The sequence below is a fragment of the Poecilia formosa genome, unplaced genomic scaffold (genome assembly GCF_000485575.1).
Source record: "Poecilia formosa unplaced genomic scaffold, Poecilia_formosa-5.1.2 Scaffold855, whole genome shotgun sequence".
In the NCBI taxonomy this organism is placed as follows: domain Eukaryota; kingdom Metazoa; phylum Chordata; class Actinopteri; order Cyprinodontiformes; family Poeciliidae; genus Poecilia; species Poecilia formosa.
The window spans coordinates 29,842-48,325 of NW_006800794.1; the positions used below are offsets into that span (position 1 = coordinate 29,842).

The 18,484-nt window shown below is 37.8% G+C and overlaps 1 protein-coding gene across 1 annotated transcript in view; it reads right to left on the reverse strand.

The window, feature by feature from the left end:
* The window catches only part of LOC103131850 (E3 ubiquitin-protein ligase HECW1), a 49,205-nt gene that overhangs the window by 18,858 nt on the left and 11,863 nt on the right, over window positions 1-18,484 (reverse strand). The window contains exons 5-15 of the mRNA XM_016666934.1: window positions 14,818-15,394; window positions 12,281-12,379; window positions 11,189-11,342; window positions 9,271-9,356; window positions 7,305-7,411; window positions 5,601-5,786; window positions 4,332-4,466; window positions 3,405-3,519; window positions 2,597-2,693; window positions 2,069-2,152; window positions 969-1,075 (exon numbers count right to left, since the gene is read on the reverse strand). Of these exons, the coding sequence (XP_016522420.1) occupies window positions 969-1,075; window positions 2,069-2,152; window positions 2,597-2,693; window positions 3,405-3,519; window positions 4,332-4,466; window positions 5,601-5,786; window positions 7,305-7,411; window positions 9,271-9,356; window positions 11,189-11,342; window positions 12,281-12,379; window positions 14,818-15,394 (1,747 nt within the window). The remainder of the gene's footprint in view (window positions 1-968; window positions 1,076-2,068; window positions 2,153-2,596; window positions 2,694-3,404; window positions 3,520-4,331; window positions 4,467-5,600; window positions 5,787-7,304; window positions 7,412-9,270; window positions 9,357-11,188; window positions 11,343-12,280; window positions 12,380-14,817; window positions 15,395-18,484) is intronic.

Genomic DNA, 18,484 nt, shown 5'->3' on the forward strand with positions numbered 1-18,484 from the left:
ACCGGTTCTTCTAGGAGAACACAACTCAAATGAAAGACAACACTTTAGAATCTCTTGGATGCACAGGCTATCTAACAGTCAGTATTGTGAATATGTATTTGTCTTTCAGGTCCCACATGAAGCTTTTGTTAGCCTACTGATTAGTGGTTTGCTAAAGATCCACATCTGTTCAGTCCTAATCCTTTGAGTTAATTTTTGCATTTTCAATGAGGAAATACTCTTAATTCCAACATGAGTGTTTTAGAAATAAAATAAAACTACTCATAACATCAGGCTAAATACAAATCAGTAGGGACTAAAGATAACCACCCATGCATAGGTTCAATAGGCTTGAACCTATTTGTAAAGTTAAGTCCATGAGGTGGCAGTGCAAATATTTCAGGATTTGTTTGTCTCTTTTGCTGAGTCAGTAATCTTGTGTTGTGAGGCTGTCACTTTAAAATCAGACAGAAAAATATCTTTGCTGTCTTCTGTTGATCTGTGTTGAAAACTGTGGGCAAAGTCACCAAAATATAAATAAATGTGTGTTTGGTGGTTGAATCCCAACTATTTCCAGATGCTTAATTTATCAAAACTCAAGTGTTCATATACTGGAATTGCCCATTTTACGCACATTTCTTTACGCACAAGAGTCAGTTTAGTATGAAAGACTTTTTCCCTGCCAATTGGCTCAGTAGTTTGACATCAAAGCCTACATTCATCTTGCCCTGGTGTGTGCCGACAGCTTTTCCACTTTATGATTTTTCCAAAGACAATAGAACAGCAAAGAAAGAAGAACAATTATAAACTAAAGTTTGATGCTGTGACCCAATTTCCTTTTTTAGAATCTCCCATCAGTATATACACGTGCGCGCACACACACACTGTGTGTGCACATCTACTGGAGGCTCTGGCCTCCAGTAGATGTGCCAAAGTGCATTAAGAAAGCCCTGCTGTCAGAATGATACATGAACACATAAAAAACCAACCAGGAGAGCTCTGTGGGGAGGAAGCAGGCGAACAGCGAGGGGAAAAGCTGAACCCAGGGTGGACAGGGTGAGGAGGAATGTAAGACATGATTTCCTCTTCATACAAACTGCAAAGACAAAGGGAGAAGCAGATACTTTGACAAAAAGTCAGAACATAAGTTGTGTGGACATGGGTCAATCAATGAATCAATCAATCAAATTTTATTTGTACAGCACATTTCAGCAGCAAGGCATTTCAAAGTGCTTTACATAATTAAAATAAAAACAGCAAGTGAGAGAGAGAGATTTAAAAACCACAATTAAAACATAAACGGTGAGAAAGAGAGAAATAAAAAGCTGTAAAACTTTAGTTGAGACGCCGTCAACTGGGACTCCAACCCTTTGGACTTTAGTCAAAACACCGTTTGACAAGGACTCTAACCTTTCGGACTTTACGCCATTTGACAAGGACTCTAACCTTACGGACTTTAGTCAAAACGCCGTTTGACAAGGACTCTAACCTCTCGAACATTTTTTTTTTTTAAAGAGAGAGATTTTGAAAAAGATTAAAAAAGATAAAAACATTAAAACCCGTACCCCTTTTAGGACTTCAGTTAAATGTCGTTGATAAAAGGTAGCAGTCCAGGTTTATTATCACATCATGCCTGTGCAGGTTTTGCTCTGAAATTGTGATTGCCCTTAATAAAACCAGGAACAAGTCTGCCTGTGGGTGTTTTGAGTTATTTATGAATTCATAAAGTGCAGATTCTAAGCTTTCTAATGATGTCAAACACGCAGAAATAAAAAATCTAAGATCCAACTTGGGAGTTGAGTTGTGCTTAGTTCCAGAGAAACGCGTCTGAATAGAAAAATACATTTTCTGAAAAGTTTGAGCTCCTGATTCTGAGAGAGCACTTTAACCTCCTCCTGTTCTAACTTGCATGTGCAGCAGTTCACAAAGGGCGATAAAAACATGAGCAAGACCAATATGACAAGCTCATTTAGAAATGAGGGCAGTTTTAAAAACTCTAATGCAACGCTGGATGAACATACTGGTTCAATTCTGTGAACAGATGATGACTTGTACCAGCTCTGCAAATGTGACCTTCATGAAGTTTTACCTTAGCAGGATTACAAGATCTGCATCACATGACAGCTTCTCCACACCCTGAGTACCTTCTGTCCGGATGCAGTGCACCTTTTCTCTACATCAAAAAGACATAATAAAACAAACAAAAACATTATTTATACAATACAGTAGTTCAATTTCATTTATGAAATAGATATTAACTAACATATATTTGGGATACTTCTTCTGCTTAACTACAAAAGACTTTGATAACATTCAGTTACCATGCATCCTTCATTGGCGCTATTGACATAAGAACAACATGGGATTTTAAGACAGGGTGGTCTTAACATCAACAGAGGTGAGTTCATCAAATCTGTGAGTTAAGGGATTTGCCCAACTGCACATACTGTAGCTAAAATCTGTGTGAAAAGAAGATGTTGGAGCTAAAAGATTTTTTCTTCACTTCTAGCAACCGAATTTAAACAAATGTAAAATACTTAGATTTTATATGACAGAAACAACTCACATTTTTCTGGTCATACTTTGCAGATGTAGTTTCCTTTTTGTCTATGCTTACCTTAATGCGTGGTTTCTGCTTAGACTGGGCTGGCGCTCCTGCAGCATGTCAAATATGTTTGGCTGTCGCAGGAATGCCACTATCTTGTCATTGTAAGCTATAACGGATACAAACAGCAATTACAAACTGCTAACTGTTATACATTGCAGTTAAAAATGTTCACACATTTTAAGACATTTTTTAATAATACACATCAGTCTTTAATCAGGACAGGCGTGAAATTGAAGCAAATATGGTTGATCACATTTAATGCGTAAACTAACAAGTCGGAATGATTCTATTTTAGCAAAGAACTATGTCTTTAAATACATAAAATCATAATTTCAAAACCATGAAGTTATCTTCTGAAATATGATCATCTGAAACATTTAAGGGTGGAAAAAATCTAATCCAGAATAATTTCTACAGAATATGATACAGAACTGCATGTAAAGTGGGGGAAACGGATTTAGTCAGCCACTGGTTGTGTAAGTTCTCCTATTTAGAAATATGAAAGAGGTCTGTAATTTTCATCATAGGTATACTTCAACTATGAAAATTCAGGAAATCACACTGTAGGATTTTTAAAGAATTTATTTGTAAATTATTGTGGAAAATAAGCATTTGGTCATCCACAAATAAGCAAGACTTCTGTCTCTCAAAGACCTCTTATTTTCTCCACTCATTACCTGTGTCAATGGCAGCTGTTTGACCTTGTTGTCGGCTTGCACAATCAGTGGCTGGCTAAAACTGGCTAAATACCTTTTTGCTTCACTGTATCGTATTCTGTGATTCCATGGCAAGGACAAGATGCTATATCAGCACTTACAGAGAGCAGTCAGCTGCTTTGGGTCAGTTTGATGGTGACTGCGTATGGCTGCTACCAGGCTGTTACTGGGCCGTCCCATCAGAGACGCCCCTCGACTCCTGGACACTTCAGAGGCCTGAGAACAAACCAAGACAGGAGACACTGTTCACTGATCGGTGGTCACTGATCGGTGGCAGCTGGAGAGTCACTTCAACAGTCTCAAAGTCTAATTTTTCTTATACTTGTTGGACCAAAAATAGTTTTAGAAATTGAACACATCTTAGTTCTAGCTACATCCTATTCAACTTTATGTAAATTCACAACATAGCCTACAAACTACAAAAAAACAAAACAGGGTATTTACAAGAAGTGAGAAAAGTGTGCAAACAAGGATGTGCAAAGAACAGCAGAGTCATAAAGACTTATTGAGATTGTTTGAGTGTTGGTTATGTAGTCTGACAGCTAGGACAGAGACAGACTTCCTAATGCACTGATCTAAGCTGATCCTTCATCTTAGCTGTAGGTAAACTGCTCCTCCAATATATACACCCAGCTGTGTGAGGTTCCTTCCTGCTTCAAGTGCTCTAGTATTATCAAAGTCCTCAAGAAATGATCATGGGGTCCCTGATGACACCATCTTGCAGTCATCTAACCCCATTTTGGGGTTAGATGACTGCTGGCCTGTCACCACATGACTGGGTCAGGACATCTTTTTGCTGAACCATCTGAAGGACATGAAAGCAGCAAGGCATGTGGAGTCTGTCTCCAGGTGACCATTACAGATTGGCTACTTATCTAAACCTAATTTAGTGAAGTAAACTCAAATCTTGCACTTTTCATTGGTTTATGCAGACAGAGGAGGAGCTACAGTTCTACTTTGAATAACACTGTTTCTCCTGGGGAAGATACTGAGATTCACAGACGGATAGATGTGTGTTGATTGTGTACCTCTCCAGCGCTGTAACTACGGAGTCTCTGCAGGTGCTGTCTGTGGGCAAGGTGGCCTGGCAGTTGACCATTCTGCAGTGGGATCCGAGGGTCAATGAAGGTTGTGGCTCGGCTGTTGTGATCCACAAAGAAAGACTAGAGAAATAAAAGGCAGAAATCTTTCAAGTGAAACTGTTCATAGATGATGCGCAAGGTTACAAACGAAGCAAAACTGGACCAGACTAGTTTTGATTGGGATATGACACTTTAAAACAAAGTTGCTTGCATTGCTTTATGTTATTGACTAGATATATATTTCAGGCCACCGAAAAGCTGCAGATGTATATAATATTCAATACACATTTTAACACTGAAGTCACAATTCTATTTTTTAGCAGCTGGTTTAGTTCACAAAGACAATCTAAATTAATGGATGCATGTTATATATGCATAATTTATTCAGATTATAGTTCATAAAAATAATCAAAATTTCTACAGTATAAAAACATGAAGATGATCCCTCCGTCCGTCCGTCCATTTTCTTCTGCTTATCCATGTTCAGGTCGCAGAGGTAGCAGCCTCAGTAGGAAGTCGGAGATTCTCTCCTCAGCCACTTGGGCCAGCTCCTCCTCCCGTGTCTTCCTCTGGCCTCCTCCCAGTGGGACGTGCCTGGAACATCTGACCACAGAGGCATCCAGGAGGCCCGACCCAAAGTCCTCAATCCCAACAGCATATCAATGACTCTGCATCCACTGAGGAAGCTGAGGAGGTCTTTGAAGTATCCTGCCCACCAACCCATGACACCCCGAGTCAAGGTCAGCAGCTTCTGCCGCTTCCACCTTCCGGCCACTGCTCTTATAAGCTGCTTTAATAATGAAGGCGCACAACATAAAGATACACACACATGCACGCATACACACACTCTGTGGGAGGAAGCCGGTGTACACAAACAGAACCCACACACCCTGAGGGAGAACATACAAAAGCTATGCAGAAAGACTCAGGCTGGGATTCAAACCTTCTTGCTGCAAGGCAACAGTCCTACCAACTGCACCACTGTACTGCCCATTGAACATACTTTTTGTAGTCCATTAATAATTTAACAAAGGAGGCAATTACTGTTTCCCATAGTGTAAGGAAAGCTTTTTCCCTTAATAAATGAAATCAATACAAAACAACGCTTTACATTTGGGCTATGTTTGTTGGATGTTGAAATGTACTTGATGATCTCAAACATTAAAGTGTGACAGTAAGGCAAAAATGGAAGAAATCTGAGAGGGGGTAGTCTACCTTTCCTTGTGGGTCAGTCTTGATTTCCCAGCCTCTTGGCAGCTCCAGCTGTGTGTCTGCAAACTTGTTAAGGAAGACCACCAGGTCCCTGTTATGCTGATAGCGCTCAAAGTTTCTGGCATCACGACGCACCTTCAGGATCATGTGCTTCACACAGCTGCTGCTGGTGAACATACGGTAAGCTGCCTGTGGAGGAAACCAGTAAGAAGTACTAAGAAAGTGACTATAAGGAAAGTTATACATTTCCTGTTTTATAATTAGTTGTGTGATCACTACTTGTGATGGATAGTGTTTTGCTTTGTAAAATCAGATGCAGATATGCAAAAAAAAACAAAAAATCAATGGTGGTCACTGATAACACGTTATTAGTTATTGTAACCCTAAAGGCCCCAACATACACGGGCGCACTTCAGTCCGCTGAGCGGATGTATGCCGGACATGTCCGTGCAAGGATAAAATTTTATGACAGCGTACACGTACTCGGTGTCGCACATTAACTAGTCGGTGGAAACAGTGTTCACATCAAACTGGTTTTCAGGTGACACCGGGCTGATAAGGTTGAGAACAAGGGTTATTATATGAGTTCATATACTGTTTCAAAGTTGACATCAACATGATAAAAGTGAACATAAAGTTGACACGGGACGTGATAGACACATAAGCAAAAATGCTTAACAGCAACAGGCTTTATATATTCACGCAAATATTGACATGGTGAAATATGCAGAATTATAAGAACAAACTAGAAAATTCCTGAAGAAGTATGCCCGTCGGTTTGGACCCAGCGCTCTGATACTAAAAATTAGCATCAATGCTAAAGAAAGCTGCAATGTACTCAACAGCATGTGGAGAGTCTCATGGAGTAGCATGGATTTATCCCATTCTGTATGTTAAAATTAGTGTATAAGCTAAAATTAGCCAAAATGCTAATGTGAGCCTAAATGCACACATTTAGCATGTGGCATTTCACTTGCTCCACTCAATATACTAAACATGTCTAATTAATAAGAAAACTAGCTAATAGCTAACTTTAGGAAAAAGAGTAATGCTAATGGACTGCCTTGCATAGCAAGTGGGGGGCAGTGAAATGCTAATGTTTGTGCTAATGTTAATGTCAAATGTCAAACAATAACTGCACAACTCAATTGTTTCTTGCATACTTGCCACTTACTCATTAAGATTTATATAAAAAAAACACGAGGAGAGGAAATAGACTTGCTGTGTAAACAGACTTCAAAAAAGAGCATAAATATAAATACCTACTTAAGGAATTCTAAACGGAGGATAACCAAAACACAGATATCAAACTTTATTCAACTGAATGTTTCAAATAGCCAGATACACCACTGTTAGAGAACTATGCTAAATGTCCCCCCTTTAGGGGATCAATAAAGTATTATTATTACTAATCTGGTCTTAATGATCATCTTCTGCTTGTGGAGCAAAATTACCTCAAGATAAAAGTTATTTAAAGAAAACTAATCCAAAGACAAAAAAGTGTGAAGTTACTGATGGAATATTTTTATCTGCTAAGTTCAGCTTTAGCTACTCCTAAGGTGCTTTGGCTTTTGTTTTAAGTTTTCTCCAAACATGATGTTGTGAATTATGGCTGAACATCTCTGTTGATGAGTTCAAAGATGGTGTTCATTTCATTTCCACAAAAAGCTGTGTGCGTGTGTGTGTGCTCTTGTAAGAAGCACTCACATAGTTGCTGTGCAACACAGTGAAAAATTCAGGGTGTGAGATGAACTTGACTGCCGGTGACTGAAGGAGATATGTGATCTTCTGATGATTGACCGGGGAGGAAGGGACTGCAAACAAAAAGAGAACCATTATTCTTTAGTAATGATCACGAATGATGACTGCACTGTGTTTGGTACATGTCTCTGGTTAGCATCAAGCAAACCAAAATAATCTTAACCCCAAAAGGTCTGGGGCCTCATGCATAAAGCGTGCATGCACATAAAAAATGTGCGGCGCCATATTTTACGCACAAGTTGGCATGTATAAAAATTAACTCTGCGTCAAAGTGTGCGTATACTGTATATATGCACACTTTTTTGCTGGTGTGAAAATGTGTGTCAGCCACGCAAACTTTTTCTGTGAATATCAAACTGCAAAGCGTCAAAACTCACTGAAATACACTGAAATCTGATGACATTCAGTGTTTTTTAGACCAAGAAGCATCAAACCCAATGTTTTTTTTCATGATTTTATTTTTTTATTGCTTAAAAGTAAGCGATGAAACTGAACCACATTCATCCCCAGACAATAAAGTAACACAAACACAAAATAAAGAAAATAAAAATAAAAGGATGTGAAAACCTCACTCGAATGTAAATAGTACTTTTCCTTAGTTTTTGTCTCATAAAGATGTAACGCGTCGGTCTGTGCGCTGAAGCGCATGAAATGCATCTATGCGGTAATTTCATTCTCACAAAAAAAACCAAAAAAAAAAACAGGGTTGGATCAGCAGATTAACTCCAAACAGGTTTGATTATTTTTAAGGTGATTAAGGTGTGTAGACAATCCCGTATCTACGTAGCTGCGCAAAAATGTGCTGCATTGTGGAGCGTTTTGGCTCTGATGGACAACATCGCCAATGGAAGAATTCAGAGGGAGCTTTTGTACAGAGATCACATTTATCTTCTGTTGATGATGGTTTATTAGTGTTTAGATTAATCCAGACTGACCATCCTGGATCTCTGAGCAAAACTTAAAGAAGGAGCTGTGCGGTACCAGTACCGGTGCAACTGAATCATCGAGCTGCCAGCTTTGTGAATGCACCTTTCTGGACAGAAAGCATCTTTATTCTGCAAATGTACAACTTATGCACATGATTCTACTATTTAGAATAAACAGCCACTTTCCCCATTCAAAGACTCTCTGACACGCTGTTTTTAAATCTTGCCCTATTGTTCAAACGGGCATTTTCACGATCTCTTTATTTCTTTATTTATTTATTTTATTTGTATTTTATTTTTTTTCTTTAAAATGTATTATTTTTATTTTTTGTGGTGACCTTATGTATCCTGAAACACCTTTTAAATAAAACGCCAAGTTTTAGTGTGAAAACTGCGCATTCTTTTATGCATGAGGCCCCTGCTGATTTAGAAGCCAAAACTGACAGTTGTTATAATTTTTCAAGACAACTTTTCTTTTTCAAGAAAGTTGACACCTTACTTCTGCTGTGCTAGAACTCAACAGCAAACATTAAACACAATTAATTTTAAGCTAGTAAAAGCACTAAATGTTGCTTTGGTTTCAACTTCCAATAGGCCAAGTGATCTTCATGTCAGTGGCGCAAAAAGTGGGTATGCGGCGCATGCAACGCATAGGGGCGTTGCACCAGAGGGGGCGTCAAAACCCCATCTGGAGGGGGCGGTGCGCCGATGATGTCTTCGCATACACTTCAGCACGCCCTTACGCTCCTTCACCTCGCGCACATAACGGGGTAAATTGTAGCAAGTTTTACCTGTCGCGTGTCTTCGTTTTGGGTTCGATTTATGTTTTTGCATCCACCTGAATAATATGTAGTTGCGACCCTGTTTCATGTCTATCAAGGTTAGTTAATTCTGAATGAGTTAGCTTTGGCGATTCACACTTTAAATTTCAAAGGGTTTCGTCAAGCAGTTAAACTGCTGGTGAAACAGGTTTGTGAAAGAGGTACCTGTCTGAGCAGGCTCCGATTCACCGTCTGAACTCCGACTCCCACTATCCTCCTCTGTGGCCATGGTCCTCTGGATGTTCTGGTATCTACAAGATTCACCGTAACTTCATGTCAAAACCAGAAAGAATGAAATGTGCACTGCATAACAAGAAGTGGTGAATTACAGGACCAAAATGCAGGTGGGTGTTTTGGGCAGTTCACCTAAAATAAGAAACACCAGAAGCTAAGTGGAGTTAGCACTTCAGAGAAAAAAATGGTAGCCTCTCAGATACAGGAAATCTCACAGCAACAAACTACTGTGAAAAAAGCTTCAAGATTATGAAGAGAACACAGCAGGTGGCAGAGCCATCTCCTGAAGACAATTCAACTAAGGATTTACTTCTTAAGTACAAGTCAGTATTTCTGTATAAATGATCACTTCGATGATTAAACTATTTTTTATTCAAAAAATTATTGAGATTTTTTTTGTGATCAAAAGTGATATTAAAATAATATAGCAAGAGAAAAATCCAATCAGGTAAAATTTCAGGTGGGACAAGTTGAAAATAATAGACAAAAATACTTTATTGTTCACAGATAATTCTGGCACAACACTGACATGTTGTGAGGAAGGGTGAAAATGAGGCCACTTTTCTTTTTTTCCAATTTATTTTTATTAGAATTTTATGCTTTACAAACATACAAAAAACAAACAAAAAAAACATGAATAAAAAACAAAAAAAGATGAAAATTAAGAGACATACAGTGCAATCCCTCCCACCACCCCCCAAAAAACCCACACAAGGTAATAGTCTAAACCTTGTGTTAATAGTTAGCGTTTGTGCCATTAGACATGAGTTATTCCATTCATCCTCAGGGATTTCCGTTTGCAGATCAGTTTTCCATGCTTGTAAATATGAGATACATTTTTTTTAGCCTAAAAGTAAAATATAAAATTTGGAAAGTAGGCCTCTACTCTGATTATGGTGAACAGCTATGTCCTCTATGGTAGAAAGTGGAGGTTCGGCAGCAGATTTCAATGAGGCAGTAACAAAGCTTCTAATCTGTAGATACTTTAAAAATGCTTTTGGGGCATATTTATTTACCAGTTGTTCAAAGGACATCAAAACTTCTTCACTATAAAGGTCCCCTATTTTATTTAAGCTTGTATTCAGCCATATTCTAAACCCTCTGTTTTCCTGGTTTGAATGTATTATTTCCCCAAATAGGTGACAGACATGAGATCTTAGACACTTCATCTAAGATTGTATGGGAGTGGTGCCAAACTAATGTGTTTTTGAGAAAAGGATTTTTAGTGTTTTTTAATAGATGTTTAAGTTCAGCTGAGTAAAGATAGGATGTCAAAGGTAATGTTAATGAGTTGTTCTCTATTTGTACCCAAGATGGTATATCACTGGTGGAAAAATAACAAGTAACAGCACAAAGCTACGCTGCACAATAGTACAGCTTAACGTTTGGAACTCTAAACCCACCTCGATCATAGGGCAGATAAAGAAGAGAGGCGCAATCTGGAGCGTTTATTGTTCTATATAAATTTGGTAAAGGCTTTTTCCAAAGAGGAAAAGAAGGAAGCTGGAATGGGTAAAGGAATGGACTGGAAAAGGTATACAAACTTTGGGAGAATGGACATTTTAATAATATTAATACGACCTATCATTGAAATAATGACTCCACTTTTCTACAGAAAATCCATACTGATCCTCTTACTAGGAGGCCCAGAAATTTACTTTAAGTTTTTTTCAAAGAATGCTTTAAAAACATCATACAAAAAAAAAAAATCACAATGAAAAAGGAAAGTTTGTGAAAATTTCTGTCAGGCCTAAAAACCTTTTTTTCTTACTAAAGTTTAGGATATCATCCTATATGTTAACACGCATATCATTTAAGCAGAACAGAGCATGAATTTTGCCCAGTGTACCTCCGGTTGAGCTGCTCCATTTGCTGTGTAGAACCCGAGCGAGGGATGGCATGGTTGCACTTGGCACCATGGCTTGGTCTCTGCCAAGTTGTGGTCCTGTTGACATGATCAACATAGAAGACCCTGCCATGGCTGTCAACACGAGCTTCCCAGTCTGAAGCAACAGAGAAGGCAGAGAAAGCAGACAACCTCATTTAAATCCAGTTGTTGGTTCTGGATCCCCTTCCACTAAGCTGGACTGGAACACTGCTGTTCCTAAACATCACAAACTTTGAAGACAACCAACCAGAACAGCTTTGGTTCAATGACTTGAGTACTCTGGATTGAGAGCTTTGTAACATTTAGAATTTAATCTTAACTTGGCTTCAAGTAAAGCAGATTATGTTAAAGGTTGCATTTATTTGAGCATTTGAGGAACAGTGTTAATTCAGTCTGACATCCTGCCAAATACAGCTAAAATCTCAAGCTTAAGTTTGAGTTTTCAAAGATTTATTTAATTATTTATTTATTTACATTAAGTCTATAAGATATCATTGTAAATTCAGAAACAATTTGGTTTCTGGTCTTTCTCCCTTTAAAGTTCCAGCTTCTGTTTAAATAAAGGTTTAAATAGTCTATTTGTCTGGTAGAAACTTGATTCAAATGGTTGGCAGGAGAAAGGCTCACCCCACAGAAACTAACGCTGGAGAAAATCTCTTAGAAAGACTGGACCTAAGTGGAAGTCTTTGGCCATAACACAAATCTACATGTTTACAGCAATAAGATGAGTTATTCTGTACACAAAGTCAACACACCACTATGATGGACTTGAATGACAAATGTCCTTTTGCATTACAGTTTTGCTTTTTGGACACATTTAATTCAGGATCCAGACATTTGAAAAAACTCCTTAATTAGACCAGTAAAGTTTCCAAGCAGTGAACAGAATGAAGCTGTTTGCAATGTTGTAGGAGAATGTATGATGAGAAGGATAAAGAGTGAAATACAGAGGAAATGGAGGGGGATAAACACACGGGCAGCAGGCACATTTTCCAGCATGCCAGGAATTTAGGATAAGACTCCAGAGTAAGAGTGGGAGCTCTGGGTTCTTACTTGGAGGTAAGGCTGGGTCAGTGGCAGCAGGAAAATGGTTTGGGTCATGGCTGGGTCGCAGTACTGGAAGATGGCCAACAGGAGGGGAGAGATCTGAGCCTACAGGATATCAGAGAGACATATAGTTGGGAATTACTATTAATAAATCAGTTATTTAAAATTTATTTTTTCTTGTTCAATGTTGTTAATGAAAGATGGGACAAGTTTATTACAATCATGTAAATGTATCAATTTTTGATCTACATATTCAATTCTGCTCTCAAACACCTGAAGAAAAGATGTATTGAAGCTGTGAACTGATCCAAAGCTGTAACAAACTGCCCTTCAAAATACCTCTGAGGTGCATTTGCTACATGGATCGGGTCTGTACTTTGGAAGTCATAAAGATCTTAACTCAAGAAACTCCTTCCTCCATTATCATTGAACATGGTGACAAAATAGACACTTAAACTATCTTAAACTTAAACTTATCTTTTCCAAGAGCCCCTATAATATTATTTCTAGCAGGATATGTGATCTGGGGTATGTATGGGAATGAGAGTACTCAGACTGGGGGAATGTGGGACAATTAAACAAGTTAATGGAAATGTAATTCATACAATCTGATGATTAAAGCACTCAAGAAGCCTTCCACTAATGAAGATGAGAAGATGCATGACCATAAGCAGAAACATAGCAGTTTTCCTGCAGAACGGGAGCTCTTAAGCCACAAACTTAGAGGTACAGTGGGGTTAACAGCCCCACTTTTAACCCACACAAAAAACTGAACAGTTAATGTTACTAACAGAACCCTTTGCTCTCAGACTGCAGGTTTACCAATGAGGAAGTTCCAAAAGTAGAATGTGAACAGGTCATTTAACAGACTCTTCTACAGTGGAACCAGTTCCCAGTCTTAGTATGTGAGGCAGACACCTTGAATTCTTTTAATACTAGGCTTAAAGCCTTTTGATAAAGGTAATAGTTAGACTTAGGCTATCCTGAACTATCTCTGCAGTGACTTAGGCTGCTGGAGGACATAATGACCACTCTACTTGTCCTCACTCTGCAGCATTCTCCTACTCTTCTCCAGTTTTGTTAATACTTCAACTTTCTGCAGAGGATACACTTGAAAACTACACAATAAATAAATAAATAAATAAATAAATAAAGTATGTGCTAAAAATTGTAAAATGCCAACAATTACAGACTGTAAAAACATTACCATGGAAGATTGAATGAATTGCCAAATTTGAAATCATTTTTACAGTTATGAAATGTAGAAAACAGAGAAATTTATTGTAAAAATCTTAAAACTTGTAAAATCCATAGAAAAATGCCTTTAATATTGCCAGCAGCCAAAATCAACAAAATTTACAATTTTTTACAAATGTACAAATTTTTCTGATCTACAGCATAAAACCGTAAACCACACTGCAAAAATATTTTTTTCTAGAGAATAGAAAGTATGATATTTTGGTTTGATAATATTTTTCTTTTGTTGCTGCTGTTCACTACAATCTGCAGGGAAACAGTCACTATGGAATCTTTCACTTTTCCCCTCCTTTGTTTTATTCTAATTCAGATTCAGACAGCTTCATCAACTCCAAAGGGCAATACATTTACAGCCCAGCGGTCCATACATTCACCTGTAATATACATAAACTGACCAAGATCGTTCATCAGTTGAAACAAAACACAATATAAACACAAAATGTGCAAATGCAAAACTGATTTTTTATATTGCCTTTTATAATGAATTAGACAATGGAAAAGTTAATTTATTTTAACAAGACATCTTCACCTACTATGGGGGATGGATCCTGACATAATTAGCAATAACAATATAAAATAAATAAATAAATAAATAAATAAATGGGTTGATAAAGCAATGTGCCAAATATTGCATCAGAAAACCTTTCCCAACTTATTTGATTATACGGTCATTAGACAGCCAGTCTAATGATATTAGACAGCAGACACTGTTACACTGTTTTGCTTTCAGCAAAATTTATTTAACATTATCACCATTATTTAATTTTCCTTTTTATTTCCAGTCTTATTGTTTTATCAGTTTCCTTTTTTTTTCTTATTTATTCTTTTTCAAAGTTTTTTGATATTATTTATTTAAAAATGATTATTTTATTAACTCACAATTCATTTCATTTATTCATTTATTCTAAATTGGGTATTTATGTCCTGGTTTGCTTTTTGTTTATTTACAGATTTTTTTCCATTTTGCAAACACACAAATGTCATTTTCTGCAAGCGATGTCAGAGTAAGCACACAGTTTGAATTTTTTCCAATTTATATAATTTTTCTATGATATGCATGGGGGAAATCAGATCATAAACCTTTAAATGCTATGGTAGTAAAATTTTATTACAGGCTGATATCGTATTACTTAATCTAATGCTAATGAACTTTCACAGGATGAACTAAAAAAATGAAGGTCGTTGTCATGGAGATGTTTAGTGGTGTCATTTCCACAGAGTTATGCTGCACTTTGGGCTTTGAATAAAACAGAGAAAGGTGACAGAAAGCTCATGTTTAGTCTCACCAATGCAGTTCTTGTCACTGGGTCCGGCCTCTGCTGGCTCTCCTTGCTCCCCTCTTTTAGCCTCATTCCATCTTCCAGTCATTCTCTCTCCCCTGTCCCCACCCAAATCATGAGAGTTAGGCTGGACCGGGTTGGGAACAGACTCAAAAGCGCTCTCCTCATCTTCCTCTTCATCCTGTGAGGAGAAGACGGTGCTGCCGGAGAGCCGGTTGCTGTCCACTGATGACAGGCGGTTGTGGCTGCAAAAGCGGCCCCTCCCCTCATAACCTGAGTTGCTGTAGCAGGAGGTGCTGTAGCAAGAGGTGCTGTAGCAGGAGGTGCTGTAGCAGGAGGTGTCGCAGAACTCACATTCGTTCTCGCCCGGAGGTCTATGGGTCCTGCTACACATCCTGGGTCCTCCTTCAAGGTTAGAATCCCCCTCTTCACTATCTAACCAGGATGGAGAGATCCTTCTTGTTACTGCAAGTCCTCCTCGTCCTCCTTCACCTTCCAGCAGCTGGTTCAGCTCAGACAGGCGCTCAATGGAAAGGCTACGGGGCAGAGAGCGCCGGCAGAATGAGCCTGGACACTCTGGGACCTATAAGAACAGAAACAGAGCCTGAAGTGATTTCACAGTGTAAGAAAACACTGTGTGAATATAGGTGTACTGCTTGAACAATTCCATGTTATCACGTTACTTAAACTATATGTAAACAACGTACTCAAGGGCGTAATTCCCATCTCATTATTGTGGGGGGAGGGGGGGGACCATAAACAGGGAAATTTTTTTAAGAGCAATTTTGGGAGTGTTGGCAAAGTTACAGTAAAATGTAACATCAAATATGGTTTACATTTTTTTGCTACTTACTACTACTAAGTAGTAAGTAGCAATGAATAACAAAAGTGTTTTTCTCAGTAAACAACCTTTTGAGACCCATAGAAGTCAAACTAAGATTTAAATGAAATGTTTATTATATGAGATTGGTTCAGTGTCACCAACCTAACCAAAGTAATGAAATAACGAACTGCAGTCTGATTTTTGTTAATGTGCTTCTTTATATTGAGCAGTGAAAGTAAATAAAATTTGTTACTTGTCTTTTGCTTAAAGTATTTACTAACTGGAGGGCTTTTTGTTTGTGCAGCAGAGCTACAGCAACAGCTAGCTCCTCACTTCACCGGCTCTAACGGAGCCTGTGCCATTCAGCACTGCCGTTTCTCTGCCTATACTTGGACTGAACCATTGTTCTAACAAAAGTGGGAGGGACCTAAAAATTAATTCTTATTTTTTTCTTAGATGAATAGCAGATTTAACAGCGTTAACTGTTAAATCTGCTATTCATCTAAGAAAAAAATAAGAAAGAATGGACTCTAAAGCAGCTGCCACAAATGCGATTTGAAGATATATCACTATTTGCAAAAAAATTTTCTTCATCAACATAATCTAAACTGGACAAATTCCTCGCTGATTGATACCAGTTTGACTACGACGGTACGTGTTTTGGTTTTTTCTAGCTGTTAGTTGATATGCTAGGCTAGCAATAGTAATTTGTTAGCTGGCTAACATTACGTAGCCTTTCTGGTTTGGAAATAGAACGTATTTAGGCTCTAATCTTAATCAGAATTTTATAGTATAGACTGGGGTTGCCTGCGACAGACTGGCGACCTGTCCAGGGTGTACCCCGCCTCTCGCCCGGAACGTTAGCTGGAGATAGGCACCAGCACCCCTCCCGACCCCACTGAGGGACAAGGGTGTTCAGAAAATGGATGGATGGATGGACTGGGGTTGCCACCACGAAGCTGAAGTTGGTTTCCAATTCTAGCTTCCAATAGCTAAAGGGCAATTCCACTTAATTTTTCACTACTTTCCGCTACTTTTCACATCTTTAATCAACTCTAGTTTAAAAACTACTACACCTAGACCTGGACTAGATTATTCTTCTCTAACAGCAGAATATTTAAAACCATGTTTGGGATTTGTGAAACTTCTTTCTGATTTGTGAAAACTTATTAAATTTCAATTTTCATCATTTTTGGCACCTCTTTCATTACTAAAACTGCTCTAATTAAAAAACTACAACTCCTAGACACTTCAAACCTGGACTACATTATTCTTCTCTAATAACAGAATATTTGGAACCATGTTTGTGATTTGTGAAACTTTTCCTGATTTGTGAAAACTCAATAAAGTTAGTTTTTGACCATTTTTTGGCATCTGGATCACCATAGATCTGCTCTAATTAAACAACTACTACAGCTAGACACTTCAAACCTGGAATAGATTATTCTTCTCTTCAAGCAGAATATTTAGAACCATGTTTGAGATTTGTGAAACTTTTTTCTGATTTGTGAAACTTCAAAAAAGGGCAATTTTGCCCTATTTTTCGGTCACGATCACACAGGAGCTGCTTTAATTCCAAATCTACAACACCTAGACTCTTCAAACTTGAACTAAATTATTCTGCTCTAATAGTAGAATGTTTAGAATCATGTTTGTGATTTGTGAAACTTTTATCCGATTTGTGATACTTCAACATAGGTTTATTTTACCACTTTTTTGCATCTGGATCACACTAATACTGCTCTAATTAAAAAACGACAACACCTAGACACTTCAAACCATGTTTGGGATTTTTGAAACAGTTTTCTGATTTATGAAACCTCAGTAAAATTTGAATTTCAACATTTGTTTTTCATTTGGATCACCATAGACCTGCTCTAATTAAAAAATTACTACAGCTAGACACTTCAAACCTGGAATAGATTACGTTCAATTAATAGCAGCATATTTAAAACCATGTTTGTGATTTGTGAAACCTTTTTCTGATTTGTGAAACTTCAATAAAGGCTGATTTCGGACATTTTTTGGATATTGGTCACTCCAGCTCCAAAACTGCAACACCTAGACTCTTCAAACCTGGACTATATTGTTGTGCTCTAATAGCAGAATATTTTAATCCGTGTTTGCAATTTGTGAAACCTTTATGTGATTTGTGAAACTTCACTAAAGATCAGATTACTATTCATATATGTTCCATGCAGTTTTTTTCAAATTAAGTTCTAATTCAAAACCACTTTATTAATCCCAATGGGAAATAAAATGTTGGTGTAACTCATTAATTTTTCAACGAGTTATTGTAGATGGTGATGGCTGTTGGAAGAACAGATCTTTTTTGCAGGGGTCTTTTAAGTGAAGTTTCACAAATCAGAAAAAGGTTTCACAAATCACAAACATGATTCCAAATATTCTACTATTAGAGAAGAATAATTTAGTCCAAGTTAGGTGTTGTAGATTTGGAACTAGAAAATTCCTGAAGAAATTTAAATGGGGCCTGCCAAAGTGTGCCCGTCGGTTTGGACCCAGCGTTCTGATGCTAAAAAATAGCATTAATGCTAAAGAAAGCTTCAATGTAGTCAATAACCTGTGGAGAGTCAGAAGCATGTGGACTAAGCTGTACTTGTACCATTCAGTATGTTAAAATTAATGCATAAACTAAAATTTGAAAACATGCTAATGTTACCATGAAGACTAGTATGTGGGGCATCATTAGCATGTTCTCTGTCATTGACTTACTCCATTCAGTATACTAAATGATAGGTACTTTTTCTCGAACCTATATAAAAAGACCACAGACAACGTATATGAATTTTATAGACAAAGCTTTTGCAAAAGGAGAACTCTCCATCAACA